Source organism: Tachysurus fulvidraco, chromosome 13 (assembly GCF_022655615.1).
Source record: "Tachysurus fulvidraco isolate hzauxx_2018 chromosome 13, HZAU_PFXX_2.0, whole genome shotgun sequence".
Classification (NCBI taxonomy): domain Eukaryota; kingdom Metazoa; phylum Chordata; class Actinopteri; order Siluriformes; family Bagridae; genus Tachysurus; species Tachysurus fulvidraco.
This window is the reverse complement of record NC_062530.1, coordinates 17,974,570-17,994,839: the sequence shown is the minus strand read 5'-3', so window position 1 is coordinate 17,994,839 and position 20,270 is coordinate 17,974,570. Positions and strand designations below refer to the sequence as shown.

At 36.2% G+C, this 20,270-nt stretch overlaps 2 protein-coding genes across 13 annotated transcripts in view; both read left to right on the top strand.

Moving 5' to 3' along the window:
- lrriq1 (leucine-rich repeats and IQ motif containing 1) overlaps positions 1-10,681 on the top strand; it is a 35,631-nt gene extending 24,950 nt beyond the window's left edge. For 2 of the 12 annotated variants that reach the window (XM_047822317.1, XM_047822318.1), the window contains 5 exons: positions 1-31; positions 6,472-6,616; positions 6,805-6,865; positions 7,089-7,203; positions 10,022-10,678. The exon at positions 1-31 is cut by the window's left edge and continues 61 nt beyond it. In XM_047822317.1, coding sequence (XP_047678273.1) covers positions 1-31; positions 6,472-6,616; positions 6,805-6,865; positions 7,089-7,203; positions 10,022-10,161 — 492 coding nt within the window. In that variant the 3' untranslated portion in view covers positions 10,162-10,678. Of the gene's footprint in view, positions 32-147; positions 249-575; positions 2,056-6,466; positions 6,617-6,804; positions 6,866-7,088; positions 7,204-10,021 lie in introns of those variants that run through there. The other 10 variants (XR_007144682.1, XR_007144677.1, XR_007144683.1 and 7 more) reach the window with 8 other exon arrangements.
- Positions 10,682-14,176: 3,495 nt separating this feature from the next.
- alx1 (ALX homeobox 1) lies at positions 14,177-20,053 on the top strand. Its single transcript, XM_027161241.2, has 4 exons — positions 14,177-14,505; positions 16,057-16,376; positions 17,244-17,372; positions 19,090-20,053. Exons 1-4 carry the CDS (start codon positions 14,301-14,303, stop codon positions 19,426-19,428), a joined length of 993 nt encoding a protein of 330 aa, XP_027017042.1. The 5' UTR covers positions 14,177-14,300; the 3' UTR covers positions 19,429-20,053.
- The last annotated feature ends 217 nt before the right edge of the window (positions 20,054-20,270 follow it).

The window sequence follows — 20,270 nt, the reverse complement described above, 5'->3', positions numbered from 1 at the left end:
CAGAAGCAAAAGCATCGGAAAAAGTATTTGGGTAAGCATAATACAAGCATTTATATTGGTTATGTTTGCCGTTCTGTTTATCAAGTAATAATAAAGGCATTTTAGGGAATAGACAAATGGAGAAGAGAACATTTTGTGTGTCTTCAGTGTAGGGAAAATTTACAGCATTCGGTCCTGGGATTCAAAAGTCACAGCTTCCTGATCACTAGGTCATCATCTTGACCACTGAGCTACCACTTGTAAATAATGTAAGTGGTAAGCTACCATTTACATCTTGCTGCCACTTGTAAATAAATAGCAAATAATAATTTATAATTATTGTAGCCATTTTTCTTTCTTTATCTCTGTAGCTGCCATACCACTATTTTCATACATGTATGAAATTAAAACTTTTGCTGTGGAAAAATTTCACAGTTTAGAAGGATTACTAAAAGTATCTGCACATATTTAGCATGGTGGACATGTGGACTGTAAATGAGCAGTGTAATGTAAAAAAAAAAAATTCTCAAAACAATGTCTGTCTCTAATAAATGATTATTGTTTTCTCGTTTTGTCTCTGGTTGGTGTTATGCTAGCACGCAGGCTTTCCTTTCAGAGCAATGGAACGCAGTAACAGCAAGCAGCTCTCCTTCTTTCTGTCATGTTTAATTTGCCTGAATTTCCGAGCACTTGCCGGAATCGACTGTTCTGCACTGCGTTGTGTGCCTAAGCTTGGCTATTATTAAGAGGAGCTATAGAAGAGTCGCTTGTTCTGAAGTTACTTCACGGTTCTATGAGCATGAGAAGAACCCCAGAGACAGTAGTCCTGATCCGTGCCAAGATCCCAAAGGCCTGGCCTGAAGCTGGATTTGATCAGGGTCAGAAGAGCGTGACTCTTAATGCCACAAATCCAATCATGGGCCCATGAAATGAGGGTCTGTGTGGAACTCAGAAAGTCTCTGCTCCTGTTGAAGCCGAGCACTCTGCTAATTCGAAGTGATAGTGCGGTTTGGGTCCTGTGTCTGAGCATGAGCTCATTTTAACTTTGTTTCGGTCTGTCAGTCTGTGTTCTGGTGTCACAGACCCAGCAGTAGATTTGGCTCTGTTCAGGAACCACAACATGCAGCCTGTGGTGATGGCGATCCAATAATCCAGACCTGAATTCTGAGAGGTAATTAAAGGTAGGATCAAGACATCACAGCTCAACTGACATCACCACAACTGACCAAAAAAATAAAATCCGCAAGCTTTAAAGGACGTGATATAGCGAGTTCTCTATAGTAACATGGATAATGTTAACATTCTTTGAGGAACATGGTCTGAGTTAGAGCTCTTTGGTTCACTGGAAAACCTGGGCAAAGCTTACCTTGATTAAATTGAAGGCACATGACATGGCTGTTAATAGCCAGCCATTACGTTGTTTGGGATGATAGAGAATAAACAAGATGATTGTATTTCAAGAGGACTTGGTTGCAGAGCTGAAGTGTGAAATCGAGTTAAGTGCAGTGGAGGTAGAGCACTGAGGGGTTCCAGACTCCTCTGTGTGAGTGAGTGAGTGAGTGAGTGAGAGAGAGAGAGAGAGAGAGAGAGAGAGAGAGATTTGTCTGTAGTTCAGTGTCAATATACTAGACAGAGAGAATAGCTGTCAGTAAGAGGGGGCTATTAGATAGAGGGTAGTCAGGGGGTGGTTATCATTTAAATGGGGTAGATAGTGAGATGCAAGGAATGTACTTCCTCTCATGACGAAAGGTTTCTCACTTGCTGTTGTCTTGTCTTCTTCTAATTATTTTTTTGTTGTTGCGATTCCTCCAGCAGTCTCCTGGTGTATGTAAGCTGATCCCCATTTTCAAGTGGGTTACTTCATGTCCAGCACATCCACAAAAGAGAGCCTGGATAAAATAAACACGGGCGAGTCAGATATCTCGGAAAGAATCTGTCACGGCTTTGGGGGCTAATCACCTCCAGAAGGGGGCTCAGAGCAGGGGGCTGAAATGCAAGCCGGGGAGAGCAGGGGAGCGGTGCTCGGCCCGAGGCGTGAGGGCATCCCTAGGGGCACAGCGTCGGTGCCTTGCGCAGGTCAGAGTCGACCATGCACCCCAAAACACATCATCTAGTCAAGGAGCCCTTAAGATGTCACCCACCCCAAAGACCATTCCTCCTTCAGAGGAAAGCGAATATGAAACAGGATCGAACGGATCAGAGTTTATAAAGTTGTATACATTATTAATAAAATATAGCACATATCTGCAAAGTAGAAACTAATTATAAGAAATGCTGCAATAATCTAATAATATTTAACCCAAATGTATTTTTTGCCAATTTTTTAAAACAAATTAGTGTGCACAATGAATTTAGTTCTGTGAATGTGGGAAATATATTTAGTACATATCTATGGGGTATTGTGAAAGAAACATGTACAGCTGTAGCCGACAACATCCAGAGCCCTGTCCCTCCGTCACTGCTGTGTTTACTCGTCTCTGTGGTTGGATTAAAACAGCTAGTGAAACGCTTGTTTTTTTGTGAGCATGTGCTGGGGGAATACACATAAATCCCGTGCCCAATATTCTGACCTCCTGACTCGTTATCTGCTCAATTTCACACTTCTTGTGTGGAAAATGAGGTTCCTGAAATGATTTACTCCAGAGAATTTATTGAATGATAGACCTGAGGTCTGCTGAGATAAGTTAGAGCCAATGAACAGTGTAATTCATCAGGCTTGTGCTATGTAGAAAAAGAATAGTTTCATTTGACTATGTAAGGTAAAGTGTTCTGCATATTGCAGTGGCTGTTTTAGGGTTTTTTGTTTTGTTTTTTGTTTGTTTAAAATTTTTTTGAAAGCCTTCCTCGACTGCAGACATCTTGGCTTTGTATCTCGTGTTTCCTTTCCGTAGGTAACATGATTAGTGAGATGGTCATGCTGTTGTAGATAAGTATGATAGATATTCAGTGAGATCATATTCGTTACTAAGCAACTCTCATAAACAGCAAATAGTCATGCAATGATGTATTAGTTTTGTGTTATATATATTTATTTATTTTTATAGATATTTAGTATTTAGTGCATGTGAATAGGATTCATAGGCAACGTCATATCCAGTCATTTTTTTGTCATTCATTTCTAAAAGTTTATTCTTTGACACTTCTGTTGAAAAGACCGTCGTCCTCCTAGTAATGTGTGTGTTTGTAGTCATTGAGCTGAACTCATGAAGTTTTTATTAGTTTAGTTTTATTTAGCATTGAGTTTTTGATGACTTTTATGGATCTGCATTGTAGCCAATGATTCGTACACACTTTGAAAAGCATGCCATGTTGTGTGTGTGTGTGTTTGTGTGTGTTGACCGCTGGTTGACCGCCTGTGGTCTGCTTTCTGGAGGTGAAGGCTTGACCTAGGGCAAATGAAAGTAGGAGACAGAACCTCACGATAAAAGACCTGACCTCCTCCTTTGAGTCTGCCAAAAGAACTCCCAAACTTTCAAAGCCCCATGGGTATAACAGACACACACACAAACACACACACTTGCACTCTCATATGCACACAGGCATGTATTACATCCTTTAAGCACAAGAGGCCATTTCATGTTTTGTGTGTGTGTGTGTGTGTGTGTGTGTGTGTGTGTGTGTGTGTGTGTGTGTGTGTGTGTGTGTGTGTGGTTGCTTGTTGTCCCATGGCTTCATTGTGGTCAGATAGATCTGCCATCTCCAAACACGAATTCCACTTGAATGAGCTAGTCACTAAAATGCTCCAAAACTTAGTTACCATACAAGTGAGCATGTCTTCAGTCTTATAATCGAAATCACTCCATCACTTCACTCACTTTTTTAACAGCTAGTGCCGACCATATCATTTAACTATATTGTACATATTACCATTTTAATATTTTCTTTTTCTTTTTTAAGGCATTAAAGCTTAGTAATGATTTCCTTCACCGGGAAAACATACAACAAAAGCTCAGTAATTAGAACCATGATTGCAGAACTTTTATTTCCCTTATAAGTCTGTAAACTATGTTTGACCTTCTGTCTGTTTTCTGGGGCGGACAGGGTGGCCTCAGGTACGCTGCCCACTGCTCTTTGACGGCTTAGTATGCAGGAGGCTGAAAGAGCTGATTCTCTGATATGGTGACAGGTCAGCTTCGTTGCTGTCATACTCCGCACAATATTACCTAATGTGCTTAAGAGCCCTGCTTAACAGGCGTAACTCCTGCGGCCTCTGAATGTCCTGAGGCTGCGTAGATCAGGGGCCATGCTGGAACCTGAGGGGGTCTCATTTCTGCTCAGGCCCAACGTTCTAGCCAAACTCTTCATGAATATTTGTTTTAAATTAGCCAGTACACATAATAACTAAGGTTGTAGATCTTCTAATAATTTTTATTAAAGGTTTCTTATTTTAAAAGTTGTATTTCATGATATTGGAATTTCACTTACTATGCAGAATAAGGTGAGACATTTCTACATTTAGAAATTATGCTTTTGCTTAAATCGGTTTTCAGATTTTGAATAGATTGCAGCTATGACATGTCAAGGCAGTTTCTTTGCTATATATTTTAGAATAACTTGCTGAAGGTGAATATAACTTTAGATTTTTGAACATTTCTCTCTATTTTTTCTAGAATAATACAATAACACTAATACCATAATACCAAAATAAATACAGAATCTGAGTTTTTAGATGACCTGCATTCACAAAATTTTCCAGCTTAAATCCTGTCTCTATTAAGAAGATATTACAGAAATCCTTGAAATGTTGGTAGATTTTGAATTTCCTTATTTATTTATTCACCTCTTTAGTAGAGGACATAATGTTTTATTGAAATGTTCCATTTCATCAATAATCATTAGAAAATATATAATTTATACGTTATATTTCTAGCATTTTTTTTTCAAGTTAAGAAGCTTTTATTGTCATTTCAACCATATATATTATAGCTGTTGCAGTACACAGTGAAATGAGACAACGTTTCTCCAGGACCATGGTGCTTCATATAACAAAGACAAAGCTAAGGTGCAAACAGTGCAGGAAAAGACAAATAGACAGAAAGACAGTGCAGGACAAAAGACAGTGCAAACAAAAAAAAATACAAGACATCACCCAAAAGACAATACGCAAAAGACTATAAACAAAACCAGTGCCGACCAGTGTAAATACTGTATATTCAATCAATATTGCGTGTGCAGAAATACTGGAATGAACACAGTATTATAGCAGCAGTTGCATAAGGTAATGTAAAGTATTGTGCAAAACAGCAATCAACTGAAACTTAAGACAGCATGTACAAAGATACAAAGAGCCCCCCCGCACACATTATCCACAGTTTTTTCTACGTTGAATTATGTAAATTTATGCATGTTTAAATTCACCTCCTTTGCATAAATAAATGTATTTTATTTAATTCTGTAACCATTTCATTAGGAAAGTGTAGCTTTTTGGAAATGTGCAGTAAGCAGTACAGAGTATGTGCAACATTAATTACAACATATTAACATTTCTATTTTTCTTGATTTGATGTTTGAACTCCATTTTGTTTTTTTCATTGACATTCTCACTAGAATGCAATGCAGTATCAAGACATACTATATTGGACTATCAAGACATATTGACTTTTTTATTATCTATTTATCTATAATCTTTGAAGGAGCTATAAATTTATAACTCTATTAGCTATCTGAGTAGTCTAAATGTTTCCCCTTTGGACAATTTGTGACTTTTCAACACCATTAAGTGCTACCTATTTCCTCCATTTGAACTCTACGTGAGAAGTTAATCACTTGACATTTTTAGTGGATTTCCAATTAACCCATGACGACTGTACCCCATAAACCCCGGCTGCACTTTACATCTTGGCAAAACCATGAGAAGGATTTAAATAAGTGTCTCATTAGTTCCAGCACTTGGCTGTCAGAAGTTGTTATCGATTCACACTCCTCCCCGGCTGTGCCGCTCTCCACTGAGAGTTTGTGTTTTTGCTTTGAGTTACAGCGTTCTGGTGGCGTGCTTCGACACTGACTGTAAATCATGTGCTTGCTTCCTCTCTGGATGTTCAGGGTAAATTAATATCACGTCGCAGCAGGTTTAAAAAGAAACCACAAAACCTACTGAAATCAAACCTCTTTATTTGCCTGAGTGAGCCACCGATGAAGCGTTAGTAATTACCCCGTAAAGCTTTCCAAAACAAATGGCCTCCTAAGCTTGAGTGTAAACAGGCCATGCTGCTTGCACTTATCTCTCAAGGCTTGATAAACTTGACATTGCTAACTGTCTGTCAAACATTAAATATTTCTTCTAGAGTTTGAATAAAACTTAATTGTCCACCTTCACTTGTATTGGCTGTTTATCTATCATTCATGCTCTGGGAATATTGTATGATTTTTGTTTTTCATGCCCTTCATAAAACTCTGTGGTAACTCCAGTGCCGATGGGGCCCAAGGTCTGTGCATGACAAAAACAAATTATTCTTATTTGAGACTGACTTTGATGTTTGATGTCAAGTGTAGCTGGCAGAGGAGATGTGAGTGCTCAGGAGGCAGTCAGAGGAGAGCCTGAGCAGACATACAAGCACACACAGAAACGCCACAGAACCTACCAGTGGCTCCAAACCCAAGCCATGCCAAGCCGGAAAAGCTCTGCCCCCTCTGTGAGGTGAGTCTGTTCTGCATGATGAGAACTTTCTGATCTACAACTGATGGAATAATCCGTAATCTGATTACGATTTACACATGACAGCATGATTTTATGTTTAAAATTGAATTTGCTTTAAGGTAAATTTTTGTATAAGCACCATAATTGGTTAAAGTTCTAGTCCGGTAACTTTACCTGTACGTTTCTAGTGATCATTTCCTCCCGGAGCTTGACCCTAAAATTCTGAATGGTGGAAAGGTTCAGCTTGTGGTAAGGACCTTGCTTTACAATCAAAAAATCACAATGATTCTGGGATGCTATACCGTATGTACAGTGACTCATACTAAAATGCATTGAGTAGGTTATTATGGTAATATATTTTGCTGAGATGTGTGTGTGTGTGTGTGTGTGTGTGTGTGTGTGTGTGTGTGTGTGTGTGTGTGTGTGTGTGTGTGTGTGTGTGTGTGTGTGTGTGTGTATGCTGGATATTCAGGCTTCTACAGACTACAGAGAGACTCCAGATTCAGCTGTGACGATTGACAACGCTGGATTCTCTTCACCTCAAAACCACCTGGTTCACACTCAAATACACTCGGCTGGACATGCAAGTGGGTCTCAAATTTTAGACATTATTAATGATCCAAAATTAGCTAACTCAAATAAACTAAAAAGGCTGTATGTATTTGGGTAAAACACATTGGTGTCATTGGCTAATATACATTTGTGATATGCTGGATGCAAATATGTCTGTTTAATGTATGATTTAGCAGTAAATGGAAAAATATTATTAGATGTAGGCTTCATGTAATGATGTATATTTTAATAATAATGGGCAGCAATAACCCCCTGAGGAATCAGGTGAATGGATTTAAAGCATTAAGTAGCATTAGAAAATACTCATGTATTAGTATAGCATAGTATAGTATTCTGTGTGTGTGTGTGTGTGTGTGTGTGTGTGTGTGTGTGTGTGTGTGTGTGTAAGTGAAGGGCTAAGCTGGAGCAGGAGATGTCATGGTCAGTCAGGTGATGGTCAGGGTCATGTGTCTCAGCTCTCCCTCAAATTCTCCCTGAATAAGTGGCATCTCTGTCGTATAAACTTTAGATTAGTCTGCTAATTGACAAGGATTTTACTCCGGGACACAAGCAGCACTCAGCACATTTAACACAGTGATCCACAGGGCTGAAGGCACAGCACTGTTGTGTCCAACTAAGCTAAATTAGATTTTGGAAATGAAATCCACGAGGGTGTGCACTACACATGACACTTGTTTTTTGGCACATAGGTACACAGGAATGTTGATGAGACTCAGAGTTGATGAGAGTTTGAAATATAACCCTTTATTTAGAACATGCAACACTGACTATGATCCAAATAGCTATATAATGTGAAGGATACTATTAAACTAAATAGAGCTTCTAAAAGGTCACAATATGATTTTTCTTTTTCATTCTTTTTTTTTCTCTCACAGTAATTTTGTGTTCCCTGTAATTTCAATTGTATTGTGAACCCATGTAAAAAAAAAACTAGAATAAAATATGAAGATTTATTGCCATTGCTTAGTACATATTGGATAAGTCATTAGTGAGTAATAACTAAAGTGCTTTCTGAAATGTAAAGGAATCATCTGTGATCTTGAGGATGGAGTTTTTTTTATGATACAGTAGAGTTACAGGACTGCTGACAGCTTTGCGGGTACAGATGGATGAATTGTAGGGAATATGGACTGTGTGTGAGCAAGAACATTCGATTATTAAAATATGAGCAAGAAAACTACTTAGAGAGAATGGAAAACTGTTGTATGTACAGTGTGCAGATATTAATGAAAATATTAATGCAAGGGAATGCAAAATTATTTTAAAAATCTAAAATAATTTCATGCTGACCCTCAGCCAGTAACATTACAAAAAATACATTCAGTAGACTCACACATTCTGGACAATAAACAACATACCCCCATTGAACTACAAGATAAACATCACAGCTCCTTTAGCTGATGACTCATTCAGTGAGACCCAATCTATCTGTCTGTCTGTCTGTCTGTCTGTCTGTCTGTCTGTCTGTCTGTCTGTCTGTCTGTCTGTCTGTCTTTTTGTCTGTTTGTCAAACTTTTCACCTATCTAAATAGTTTCCTCTCAATTATACAGAAACTTAAATACTTAAAATATCAATTACATTAATTATAAATACTTAAAATAATAGTGTGAAAAATAGAAAAATGTGTCTGTTAGCTTGCAGAAGTCAGATATCATAGATATCAGATATTATTAGACATTAGATAAAAAAACCCATAATGGATAAAATACCCCCCCCCCTCTCTCTCTCTCTCTCTCTCTCTCTCTCTCTCTATATATATATATATATATATATATATATATATATATATATATATACATATATATATATATAATACACAGACACACATTTTTTGCTATACGAGGTAAGAAAAATATAGACTGACAAACTTTTTGTGAATGCTTGTCTATATATAAATATATGCACATATAGGATGGGTAGACAGACTGACCCACATTTCCAACCTGTTTTATTTTAACCGTGGCCCACCTACCAAGTTGAATAGCCCTTTTCTATAACATTCATGCCACACATTACCCACCACACATTTAGTAAAATTACAAATATTTTCTTTCCTCTGCTGTAGGAAATATCCTGAGGTGCGTATTTAACATCTCGATTATGTCCCTTCCCCTAATGCAAGCAAAATGATTGCATACATCGCAGTTGAGCATGTGTGGCAAGACAACAACTATTTTTTTTTTTTAAAGGAAATCCTGCTTCAATGTGCAAAAGTTGAAATCTTCTTATATATATATATATATATATATATATATATATATATATATATATATATATATATATATATATATATATATATATATACACAAAATATACTAATATATATAATAAAAATAAATAAAATAATTCTCAGCATTATTTGCTCATTTAAGGTAAAGTCAGTTGATGACAATTAGTGCTGTATCCTCTTTAGAGTGTGTAGAAGTGTGTTGAGTTATGTGTCTAAGTGCTGCATTACCTGAACGTGTCCCTACTCCATCCTTACTGGGGTGGTACACGTGGAACACATCAACCACAGAAAAGAGCTTGCTTTGTTCCCTGTGTTTAAAAAATACTGCATTAAACACATACACACCGAGTGATGGAAACAGCTCTGACATGCTCTGTAGCTGGCAGCCCAGGGCCCTGACGCTCAGTCTGCAGAGAGCTGTAGATCTGCGCTATGACACTGTGGGCATGGAGGTCTTGGCAAGACTGTGGCAAGGGTGCATTAACGCATTAGTGCCTTTGGAGCAAGAGCTTTTGATTTATATTTTTGCCATTCAGTGCAGAGCATTATTTCAGGTTCCAGCTGGCGGTGTTGTGTGACAAATCTGATTCTGTTTTCACAGAAAAAGATGTGCAGTCTCCTCAAAGAGTTACCTTGGCTCCATCTCGAAAGGAGAGAATGTCATTCCGAGACAATCCAGTGCAGCTGAGTGGAGGCTGGGGAGGAGGCAAGAAGCGATATAAAGCAAACAAGTTCAAATAACCTTACTACAATATATAGACAATATTTTTTCCAATGCTTTGTACATTTATTTACTTATGTAGGTGAATACATATTCTGTGAACGATGAAGGTGTGTTTTTAAGCTTACGCGCTTATGCTCTTTAAACCCCAATTAGCTCTAATAAAGTCTTATGATGCTCAAACAATCTCCCCCTAAATTCCTTGCAGCTTCTGTTTCACTAAAATTCAGCTTCTTCCGCTGTAAATTAATTAGAAGCAATGGATGAGGTATAACCCAAATATCTGCAGGCAATCCCAGGATGTGTGTTGTTCTCAAATATCAGTGACCATAGCAAACCATGGAATTGTGTAGAAACCATTTTTGAATGACATGCTTAATATGTGAACAACAGCAGGCAATACTAAGCAGTGCATTGTCTAAACCAGTTGGGAATTACTGCATTATTTAAACATTATTTATACTGCTGATTTTGCAAATAAAAATCAAATGGTAGCTGTAATTCCTGAAGTACATTTATTTATTAATGAAAACCAATAAAACACATTTGCACAAATCTCTACTCTGAAAACTAAAGTTATTACTGAAAATAAATCACTCTGGAGTATTTTTGACATTTTGTCAAACATATATAATCAAGTGTATGCATTACCATAGTGATAAGTCTTGTATTTAGTCTTTTGTTTATTTCACAGTGTTAATTTTCAGTTAAAAATCAGTAAGTGCCTAAACACTGATTTAAGCAGGCACTGTCTGGACAGCAGCCCATACCTGATAAGATAATTCATCTAAAAACAAACAGCCTTTAGTAGAAAAGTAGGGTATTGCATTAGTGCACAGCATGTAGTATATTTATGTTCTTCCCTCCACTTTCATGTGCATTACTTATGTTTTGCCTTTTTGGTCAAATAGAGTTTGCTATGTGTCTGCAGATTTCTGCACAAACTGTGCTAAACAACTGGCCACCTATTACACTTCTACCTTCAGTACAGGAGAAGACTTATGTACTGATGCATACTGCTTTATACACATACACTGTGTTCAAATGAACAATTATTGGTAAATATACCCCATCAACACTAATTTCCTTTGATAGCCGACTTCTTTCTTCATGTTCTAAAAATGAAGAATGCTTGATATTCATTTGGGTTCACTAAAGTGAGATTACTATCTTTGTATGGTTCTGAAAGTTCATGACAGCACAGCCTTTGAGGTGAACAGTATACATTTCCATTTGCCCTCATGAAAAAAACCCATTATATAAGATTGGCAGTCTAGGCTAACCCCTGTCACTGCTGAATGAGTCACATTACTCCCTGTTCAAGGCCAGCATGAGGGCCAAAACCAAGAGATCTAATCCTTACAATTACTGGAGACAGAACAGTGTGTACAGGTTGAAAGAAGATTCAGAAGAGAGCTTTAAAGTAATAAAATCCTCTGTAGCTTTGTTTTCCTTTATAATGGCTTCCATTCATATTTCATTATCCAAAAACACATTAAAGGAGAAATAAAAAATATAAAGAGTAAAGTTTTTTCTTCTATTATATATGAGGCGTGTTGACAGGAAATGTGTTGCAATGCATGCGCTCGTGGCTGGCCATGTATATGCAGCTGCTCTGTATAGTTTATTATTGTTTTAATTAGGCCTTCTTAAGTGACTGGAAGAGTGTGTATACAAACCTGAGTGATACTATTACCAAGATCCCCAGCTTATCCAGCATTAGAGTACAAACCACTGTAAACAGTTCTGCTCTGAGTTTCAATACATCAGCAGAATATAATGGATGGCTGGACTCAGGAAGCTCTGTAACTGGCATATGTAGGTTTCTATACAGACATATACTGTACATACATACATACATACATACATACATGCATACATACATACATACATACATACATACATACATACATACATACAGACATACATACATACATACATACATACAGACATACATACATACAGACATACATACATACAGACACACACACACACACACACACACACACACACACACACACACACACACACACACACACACACACACATACATACTGTACATACATACAAGCACACACACACACACACACACACACACACACACACACACACACACACACACACACACACACACACACACATACATGCGCTTACATACATACATAGATACACACACACACACACACACACACACACACACACACACACACACACACACACACACACACGAGTGATTTATTATTATTATTATTATTATTATTATTATTATTGTTGTTGTTGTTGTTGTTATTATTACTTTAGTAAAATAACTAAATAAATTGAAAGTTAATTTAGCTCAACAATATTTTTATTGCAAAAAATAAACTTATTATTTCTGGTACATTCATAGTTAGTTAACTTCTTAACATTTAAACTGAACTAAATGAAACTAAATGCCATTTCTCGTTCTGATATTAAAGATGTGCACTAAATAATAATAAAAATAAAAATGTATTTTTGTCAAATGAACTTGATAGACTGCTTACATATAACAGAAAACTGAATATATTTATTAACATGAACTTTGGTAAAATATAAAATTATTCTGTCTATATTAATCTTCAGTCACCAATCTGGCTGGTCAAAAAAACCCACACGCACCTCCACGGACGTCTGGCGTTTTCTCCGCAGCATGAGTCCGAACGCCACATCAGAAAGCTCCCTGCTACTTAAGAGCGTGCTATTTATTTTGCTTTGCAGTGGACTGGCACCCTGTCAGCTTTGGCTTTGTTCAGTGGATATGACTGGAGTTGCAGGTGGTACGATTTACCGCTAAATGAGAAAGAGCTTCTCGACGTGTGATCTCTTTTATAAAAACTGCTTTTAGGGAACACGCGCTATCAGATATCAGTGTTCCAGGGTCACATCCCGGCGCTCAGGTGCTTTTGCACGGCAGGCCACTAGGACCCAGTGTGCACCCAGAATTTACATAGCAAATGTGTAAATGAAACACATTTCACATGTCATTATATTACAGAAACCTTTAACAAAAAAAAATCCTGTGGCATTATTTAGTTCAAAGAGCAAATAGATACTCTATAAGTTCATATAATATATACTCAAAGTTCAAATATATACTCTATACTATATAAAGTAGCTCTCTGTAGATTGTATAGTTCTCTATGCACAGTACTCTATAATATTTATAAGAATATAATAATGTATAACCTATGGTGGCTCGCGCATTGTCTTAGGTTAAGACTTGATACCTCCTTTATTTTTACGTACTTTAATGTCAAGGTAGCACACTGGGGCTTGAACCTGTCGTGTACACTGTGGTCATTTTATACTGATATCGGTGTGTGCTTCAAAATAATCACACCGATACAGTAAGTAAGTATATCGATAAAAATATACATACTATTAATAGTCATAATCTTTCTTGTGCGTAAAAAGGAAGTGTTCCAAAAAAATAACAAACAAGAGGAAATAATGTGTATAACAACAGCCACTCTTGTAATAATAATAATAATAATAATAATAATAATAATAATAATAATAAGAAGAAGAAGAAGAAGAAGAAGAAGAAGAAGAAGAAGAAGAAAAAGAAGAAAGAGGAATATTTATTAGCAGAAATATTATTTTAAAATTATTAGAGGCTGATCTATTTTTGCGTATTTTAATAACAATTGTAACATAAAGAATAATAGGCATATTTTTTTTTGTTTTTTTTTTGTTTTTACAGAATCTGTTAGAGTTTGTTGTGTGAAAACAGGCTATTTAATTCAAGTCCTATTTTATTTAGTCCATAATTGCTTATCCACTGGATAAATATATATTGAGTTTAAAGCACTATCATTTTGAGTCAAAAGCTTCGCCAGTCAGTAAACACTCCAGATGTCTAAACACACGATGAGCAGGTTAAGTCTAATTGTAACTGCTTTAAAGTGTCCTAATTCTCTGCGCTTGCATGTGGGTCATGGGTGGAGTTTCGAGTTCTCCATATTCAAATACTGTGGAGCTCCTTCTGCTCTGCCTTATAAAGAGACACTGAGCTTCTCGGTGATTTTAAACAAGACAAATTAACGGTCAGAGGAAACCACTGGCTTCCAGTCGTGTTTACTGTTGCTTAGTTCTTTAGTGCACTTTTTTGCGCCTCAGAGCTGAAAGCCAGCGGACCATGATGGACTACATGACGGACAAGTTTCCGCTGAAGTGTGAAGCTGGAAAGGGGACAGACTTTTACCTGGAGCCGCTCATGGAGCCCTTAGAGAGCATGCAGTACTACAGCAAGAGCTCCAGCAAGAGCGGTCACCATTACGCACTGCAGAACACAGAGCACCACAGCATTCTGGACAGATCTTCTCCTGCTGACAACCAAACCTGTGAGTTAGCATGTTTTAACCTTTATACAGAGAGTAGCTAGTTTTGTTCTGTTTTATTACACCATTAGGACCTTTTAGAGACTTATAAGTAGTGAATGTCACGGAGCTGATGGTACACCTTAATATTTATCATTTTTTAACAGAAAACAAGCATTTTATATACAGTATAGGCCTGCAGTGAATTTGGAGAAAAAGACCTACATTCAAACAATCAATTCACTGAGTTGAGTTTTCCTTAAAATTTACTCCAGGAAACAAAGCTTCTTTATTAAATAATCCTTATTTCATACATAGAAATAAATGTAAGGTGTGTGAGAATATCTTTTACCTGAAAACCTTTAAATAATTTAAGTTACATAATTGTACTTTAGTTTACCGAAGGTAAAAAAGTGATAAGTGAAAATACAAGTTAGGTTCTCTATTTCTGAAAGTGTTAGAATTTTTTTAGATTGAAATATACACAAAAGATGAATAATTGTCCTGATTTCTTGGCTGCACTTGCAAAATGGGTTTAACACTTCCTCATTAATCATTGATTAACAATGATCTTGTGGTGTGTGTGTGTGTGTGTGTGTGTGTGTGTGTGTGTGTGTGTGTGTGTGTGTGTGTGTGTGTGTGTGTGTGAGTGCGCGCGCGCTCGCATTTCTTTTAGTTTAGCCAATTTTGCGCTTAAATAATTTCGTTTACACTGAAATGAATTAACTGTAATTCTCCGAAGACTGAATTTATTTATTTGTTTGTTTGTTTGTTTATTTATTTATAAATAAATATATATATTTAATATTAAATAGTTAGACAAAGTATGCCATATATATGTACATTTGAACAGACCTAGTTTTGTATGGCATAAAAAAGCATCCATTGTGGTATACATGCTTTTTAAAATAAATAAATAAATAAATAAATAAATAAATAAATAAATAAATAGATAGATAGATAGATAGATAGATAGATAGATAGATAGGAATTCAATTTACGAATGTTAATAGCACAGAGACGTTCTGTTCATCATTCATCATCCAACATTTGTACGCCCAAATCATCATAATAACATAGGACTATATATATATATATATATATATATATATATATATATATATATATATATATATATATATATATATATATATATATATATATATATGTATATACATATACATAAACATATATATATATATATATATATATATATATATATATATTAAAAAAATGATGTAATTATGTGCTGTTTAATATGCCTATGTTTGTTTATGAGGCTTACTAATGAATGGTTTAATGTTTAGTTAATTTTCGACCTCCATGAAATCTAGGTTTCTTATAGATATTTATAATGTTAATTATATTAGAAAAATATTAGTAAGTTTAGTAGCTTACTTTTTATTGTTAAAGTGTATTAACTAGTAGTCAAATCTTCTTTTAATCTACAGATAGATAGATTGTTGGATGTTTGTTAGTTCAGTAGTTTATAGATAGCGTACATCATGAAAAGCCGTGATCATTTTTTATACAAGCTTTCTAAATGACTGAATATGCTGTATTTCTCCACTGCAGCAGTGGCAGCAGCTCCTCATTACTGCAGCACGAAGGCGGATGACGGCGGCGGACACGCGGAGCTCTCGGGGCCGCTGGATGAGCGCTGCGGTGTGAGGACATCACCGGGAGCAACAGCACGGGACAAATCCGACTTAGACGATATTGGTGAAAAGTGTGACAGCAACGTATCCAGCAGCAAGAAGAGACGCCACCGGACCACGTTTACGAGCGCCCAGCTCGAGGAGTTAGAGAAAGTCTTCCAAAAAACGCATTATCCAGATGTGTATGTCAGGGAACAGCTGGCGATGCGCACCGAGCTCACCGAGGCCAGAGTGCAGGTACTGCAGATAGGTTATGTTTTCGCTTAAATCTCATGCATGAATTCTTTACTATATAATTACATATACCTATTCTGTTTTATAAAGCACAATTAAAAAAAAATTGTCTAAAGTACCGTGACAAACCTTACCCTCAGTTAACGCTGTCTGCAATTTGTGCAAAACTGTGCACGCCCTTGACACAAAATAGTTTTTTTATTATTACAAATTTTAAAAAGTCAGATAGAAAGAAATGTCAATTTCTCTTTATGAATATTATATAAGCATATTTTTCCCCCAAGAACTTCTTTCAACCTGTTTTGCATCCTTCATTTTGGAATTCTCTGAGCTGTAATTCACTCCAGATTCACTTTTTTCTACTTATATCGTTTCTAACCACAGGACAATATTTGCCTGTTCTTCATGACCTGTCTACTCAAATAAAAACAATGCACTTTTTAACTCATGCCTGCAAGCAGTTTTTTCCATCCAAATAAACCTAATTTCAATCTCTTCTAGGTTTTTGATTATTGCCTTGCATGATAGACCAACGTTTAATTGCTCTTTGTAGATATGCTGTAAAATTGCAGGTAAAATATACATGTAAATGGATGTGAAACTTTAAATCTAGACTCCAGAAATGGTGCACAAAATGTCCACTCCTGACAAAACCTAGGAAATAATGGCATGGTTACATATTAAAGTTTAAAATGTGCATGTTTAAAAATGTAAAGTTGGTCTATAGTTTTAGCAGAAATATTAATATTGATGTATTTATAAAAGGCAGATGTACTAATGAATAGCATTTAATGCACACATGCAAAATTATGATTGTATTGTACATGCCTAAATAACTATCTTTTCATTGTGTTTGTGTTTTTTCTGAAGGTGTGGTTTCAGAACAGAAGGGCGAAGTGGAGAAAGAGAGAGCGTTATGGACAGATGCAGCAGGCTAAAAGTCATTTCTCAGCCACGTATGACATTTCAGTGCTGCCCAGAACAGACAGCTACTCACAGGCAAGTCTAACTGTTTATTCAATTACTTACACATTCATTTATAACAGATAGCCTGTACCTTTTCATCAGTGCATAAAACACTGCATTCTTATTGATGCTACAGTTTTAACAGGGAATTTAATATCCTCATGGAATAAGCTGCATCTGAGTGCATGAGGGTTATTTTTATATTCTCAAAAGGTATGTTTTGCTTTAAACAATACATTTATTTAAAGCTTATTCTTTACTGACTGGGTAGCAGCTTTACTTTTGCTGAGATGTTTTTATAGCCACATATTCTGAAGTTTCTGGTGTAAGAAACGTCTGTTTCTGCTTCTACTATGAGTAGAACCACAATGTATTTCTAATATTTTAGAGCATTTTGACTTTGGCTGTATAAATCTCTATCAAGGCACCCGAGAGAACAAATTGAAAGTATGGGCCCTCAGATAGACCAAACAGCAGCCAGCAATGAACACGTAACCAATAAAAACAAAGCACCTGCACCTAATGCGCAGATTCCTTGTCCTTTGCATCGCTGGTTATCTGTATGTAAATCTTAAATATTGGTTAAAATGTTTTTAAAATCTAGGTTTTGAATATAACAATGAATTATTAACATTAGATTAATTGTGAAATTATTGAATTTTTTTTGCAAATTATAAATACAAAACTAATTCAATTATTGCATTAGAAAAATGTTGAAAATTTGAGAAAATAATCCTGGAAAAAAAACATAACATGGTTTCATTATTCATATTAACACTCTGGTGTTTAAAACGATTTATAATCACACCCTCCAGTGTCACTCAAGTGAGGATGAGGTTCCGAGTTTTTCCTTGCCACAGTCACCACAGTCACCACAGGTTTGCTCATTGGGGAAAAATACAAACACAATTAGATATGTCTAATATTAATTTTGAACGTTCCCATAATATTAATCTTCGTAGTATAATTCTTATGTTCTGTAAAGCTGCTTTGAGACAATGTTCATTGATAAAAGTGCTATAAAAAATTTGATTCAATGAATTGAATAATAAAGTAAATGCTACTTCAGTTTACTAATTAATTTCTGTTTATTGTGTTTATGATTGACCCTCTCTCCTGAACGGGCTCGATCTCTAACTGCTTGTTGTATTCACTCAAGGCACAGTGTTTTCCGTATGAATAGCTGATATACTGTATCCAGAAATCTAGGCCCCGTCTTTCGGCCTATAATAATTTATCTGTTTCCCAGATGTTACTTGAATATATTCTAAGAAAATATATTGTCAGTCAAAAGTTTATGAGCATTTGTATTATATTTTGCGTTCAACTTCAAGAAAGTTAAATAAGATTAAGTTCAACTTATCTAAGATTAAGCTTTTTATTTTATAAGAAAAAAAGTCTATTGTCTATCTAGATTACTCTAATTATTCACAGTTAGCACACAACAATTAAATATTTATCAAATATCAACCAAATCAAAATAAATCTGGGTTTATAATACTTACAGTTGTACATCAACTGCACTTGCCTTTATTAAAGCCCTTATTTGTCCCATTATAATTTGAAAGTGGGTCACAAGCCGTTATTTATGAAGATATATTTGTTTTATGGAATGTTTAAATAATCAATAATTTAAATGGATAAAAACTGTTAACTGGTGGTGTAACCTGGGCTGATTTCTTGCTGCACAGGCTAAAAGAGATATGACAATGAAAATATTTTTGACAAATACTTTTTTCACTCCAAACAGATATCCAATAACTTGTGGCCGTCTCCAAGCCCTGGTGGCTCAGTGGTTTCTTCCTGCATGCTCCCGCGTGGTTCTCCACCTTGTGTACCATCTCCATATCCCCACTCACCACGAGCCCCTGAACACAATTACATTGGCTTCCCCAACCACCAGCAGAACCAGTTCGGAGTCAATCCCGTCTCCCTCAACAACTTCTTTACTGATTCGCTTTTAGCCCCGACGCCAAACGGGCACGCGGCCTTTGAGAGCAAACCTGAGTTTGAGAGGCGCTCATCAAGCATCGCTGTTCTCAGGATGAAGGCCAAAGAGCACACAGCCAACATCTCATGGGCTATGTGATCATGGGCTCAGACTCTTATTATAAACAGTATTCAATCATTTTAATGTATTGATAAAGACACAGAAGTGGACATTTATTTTTACTAAGAAGGACTCCCTACTATTTGAACTTATCACTGACTGAAAAGGTTTCAGTGAGGAGCTTTATTTTGAGCCATCATCACTTTTCAGTCTTACTTTGAACAACTTAATAATTATTCAAAACTTTACTTGATTTACATATTACAGTATGTGTAAATGAATGTCTTATGAATATGTTGCAATAGTGTGCCTTATTATGTATGACGCACTTACGGTGTGAAAGCAGTAACACAGGGAGCTTTAAGAGCTTAAATACATTCTGTACTCAGGACTCGGTGTGAATGTGATGTCTGTGATATCTTACACAAGTCATGACCATGTGTCTTGAAACAAAGCTGTGTACAACTCATAAATGTAGCTGGCTCTGCCACAATCATCCACAATCAGAGGGGCACTTTGCACTCTGTAGGGATTGTATTTCAGTAAAACTCTTTGGCAATTTTACAATTATTGTGATTTATATACTGTATCATGCCACATTTTTGAGAAGAATCTAATGTAATACTCTAACCCTAGAATATTTTTTATAAAAACCTTAGCTTTTTAAAAATAAATTTTAACCTACATTCAAGCCTATGGTAAGTTAATTAAAAAATGACATAAAGACTGTTTCACCTTGCTCATGATTTCTTTAACTACTCCATCTTGGTCTGGCCTGCAGTGAATATGTTGTGTATCCTGGGAGAACTGGTTGTGAAATGTGCACACACACACACACACACACACACACACACACACACACACACACACACACACACACA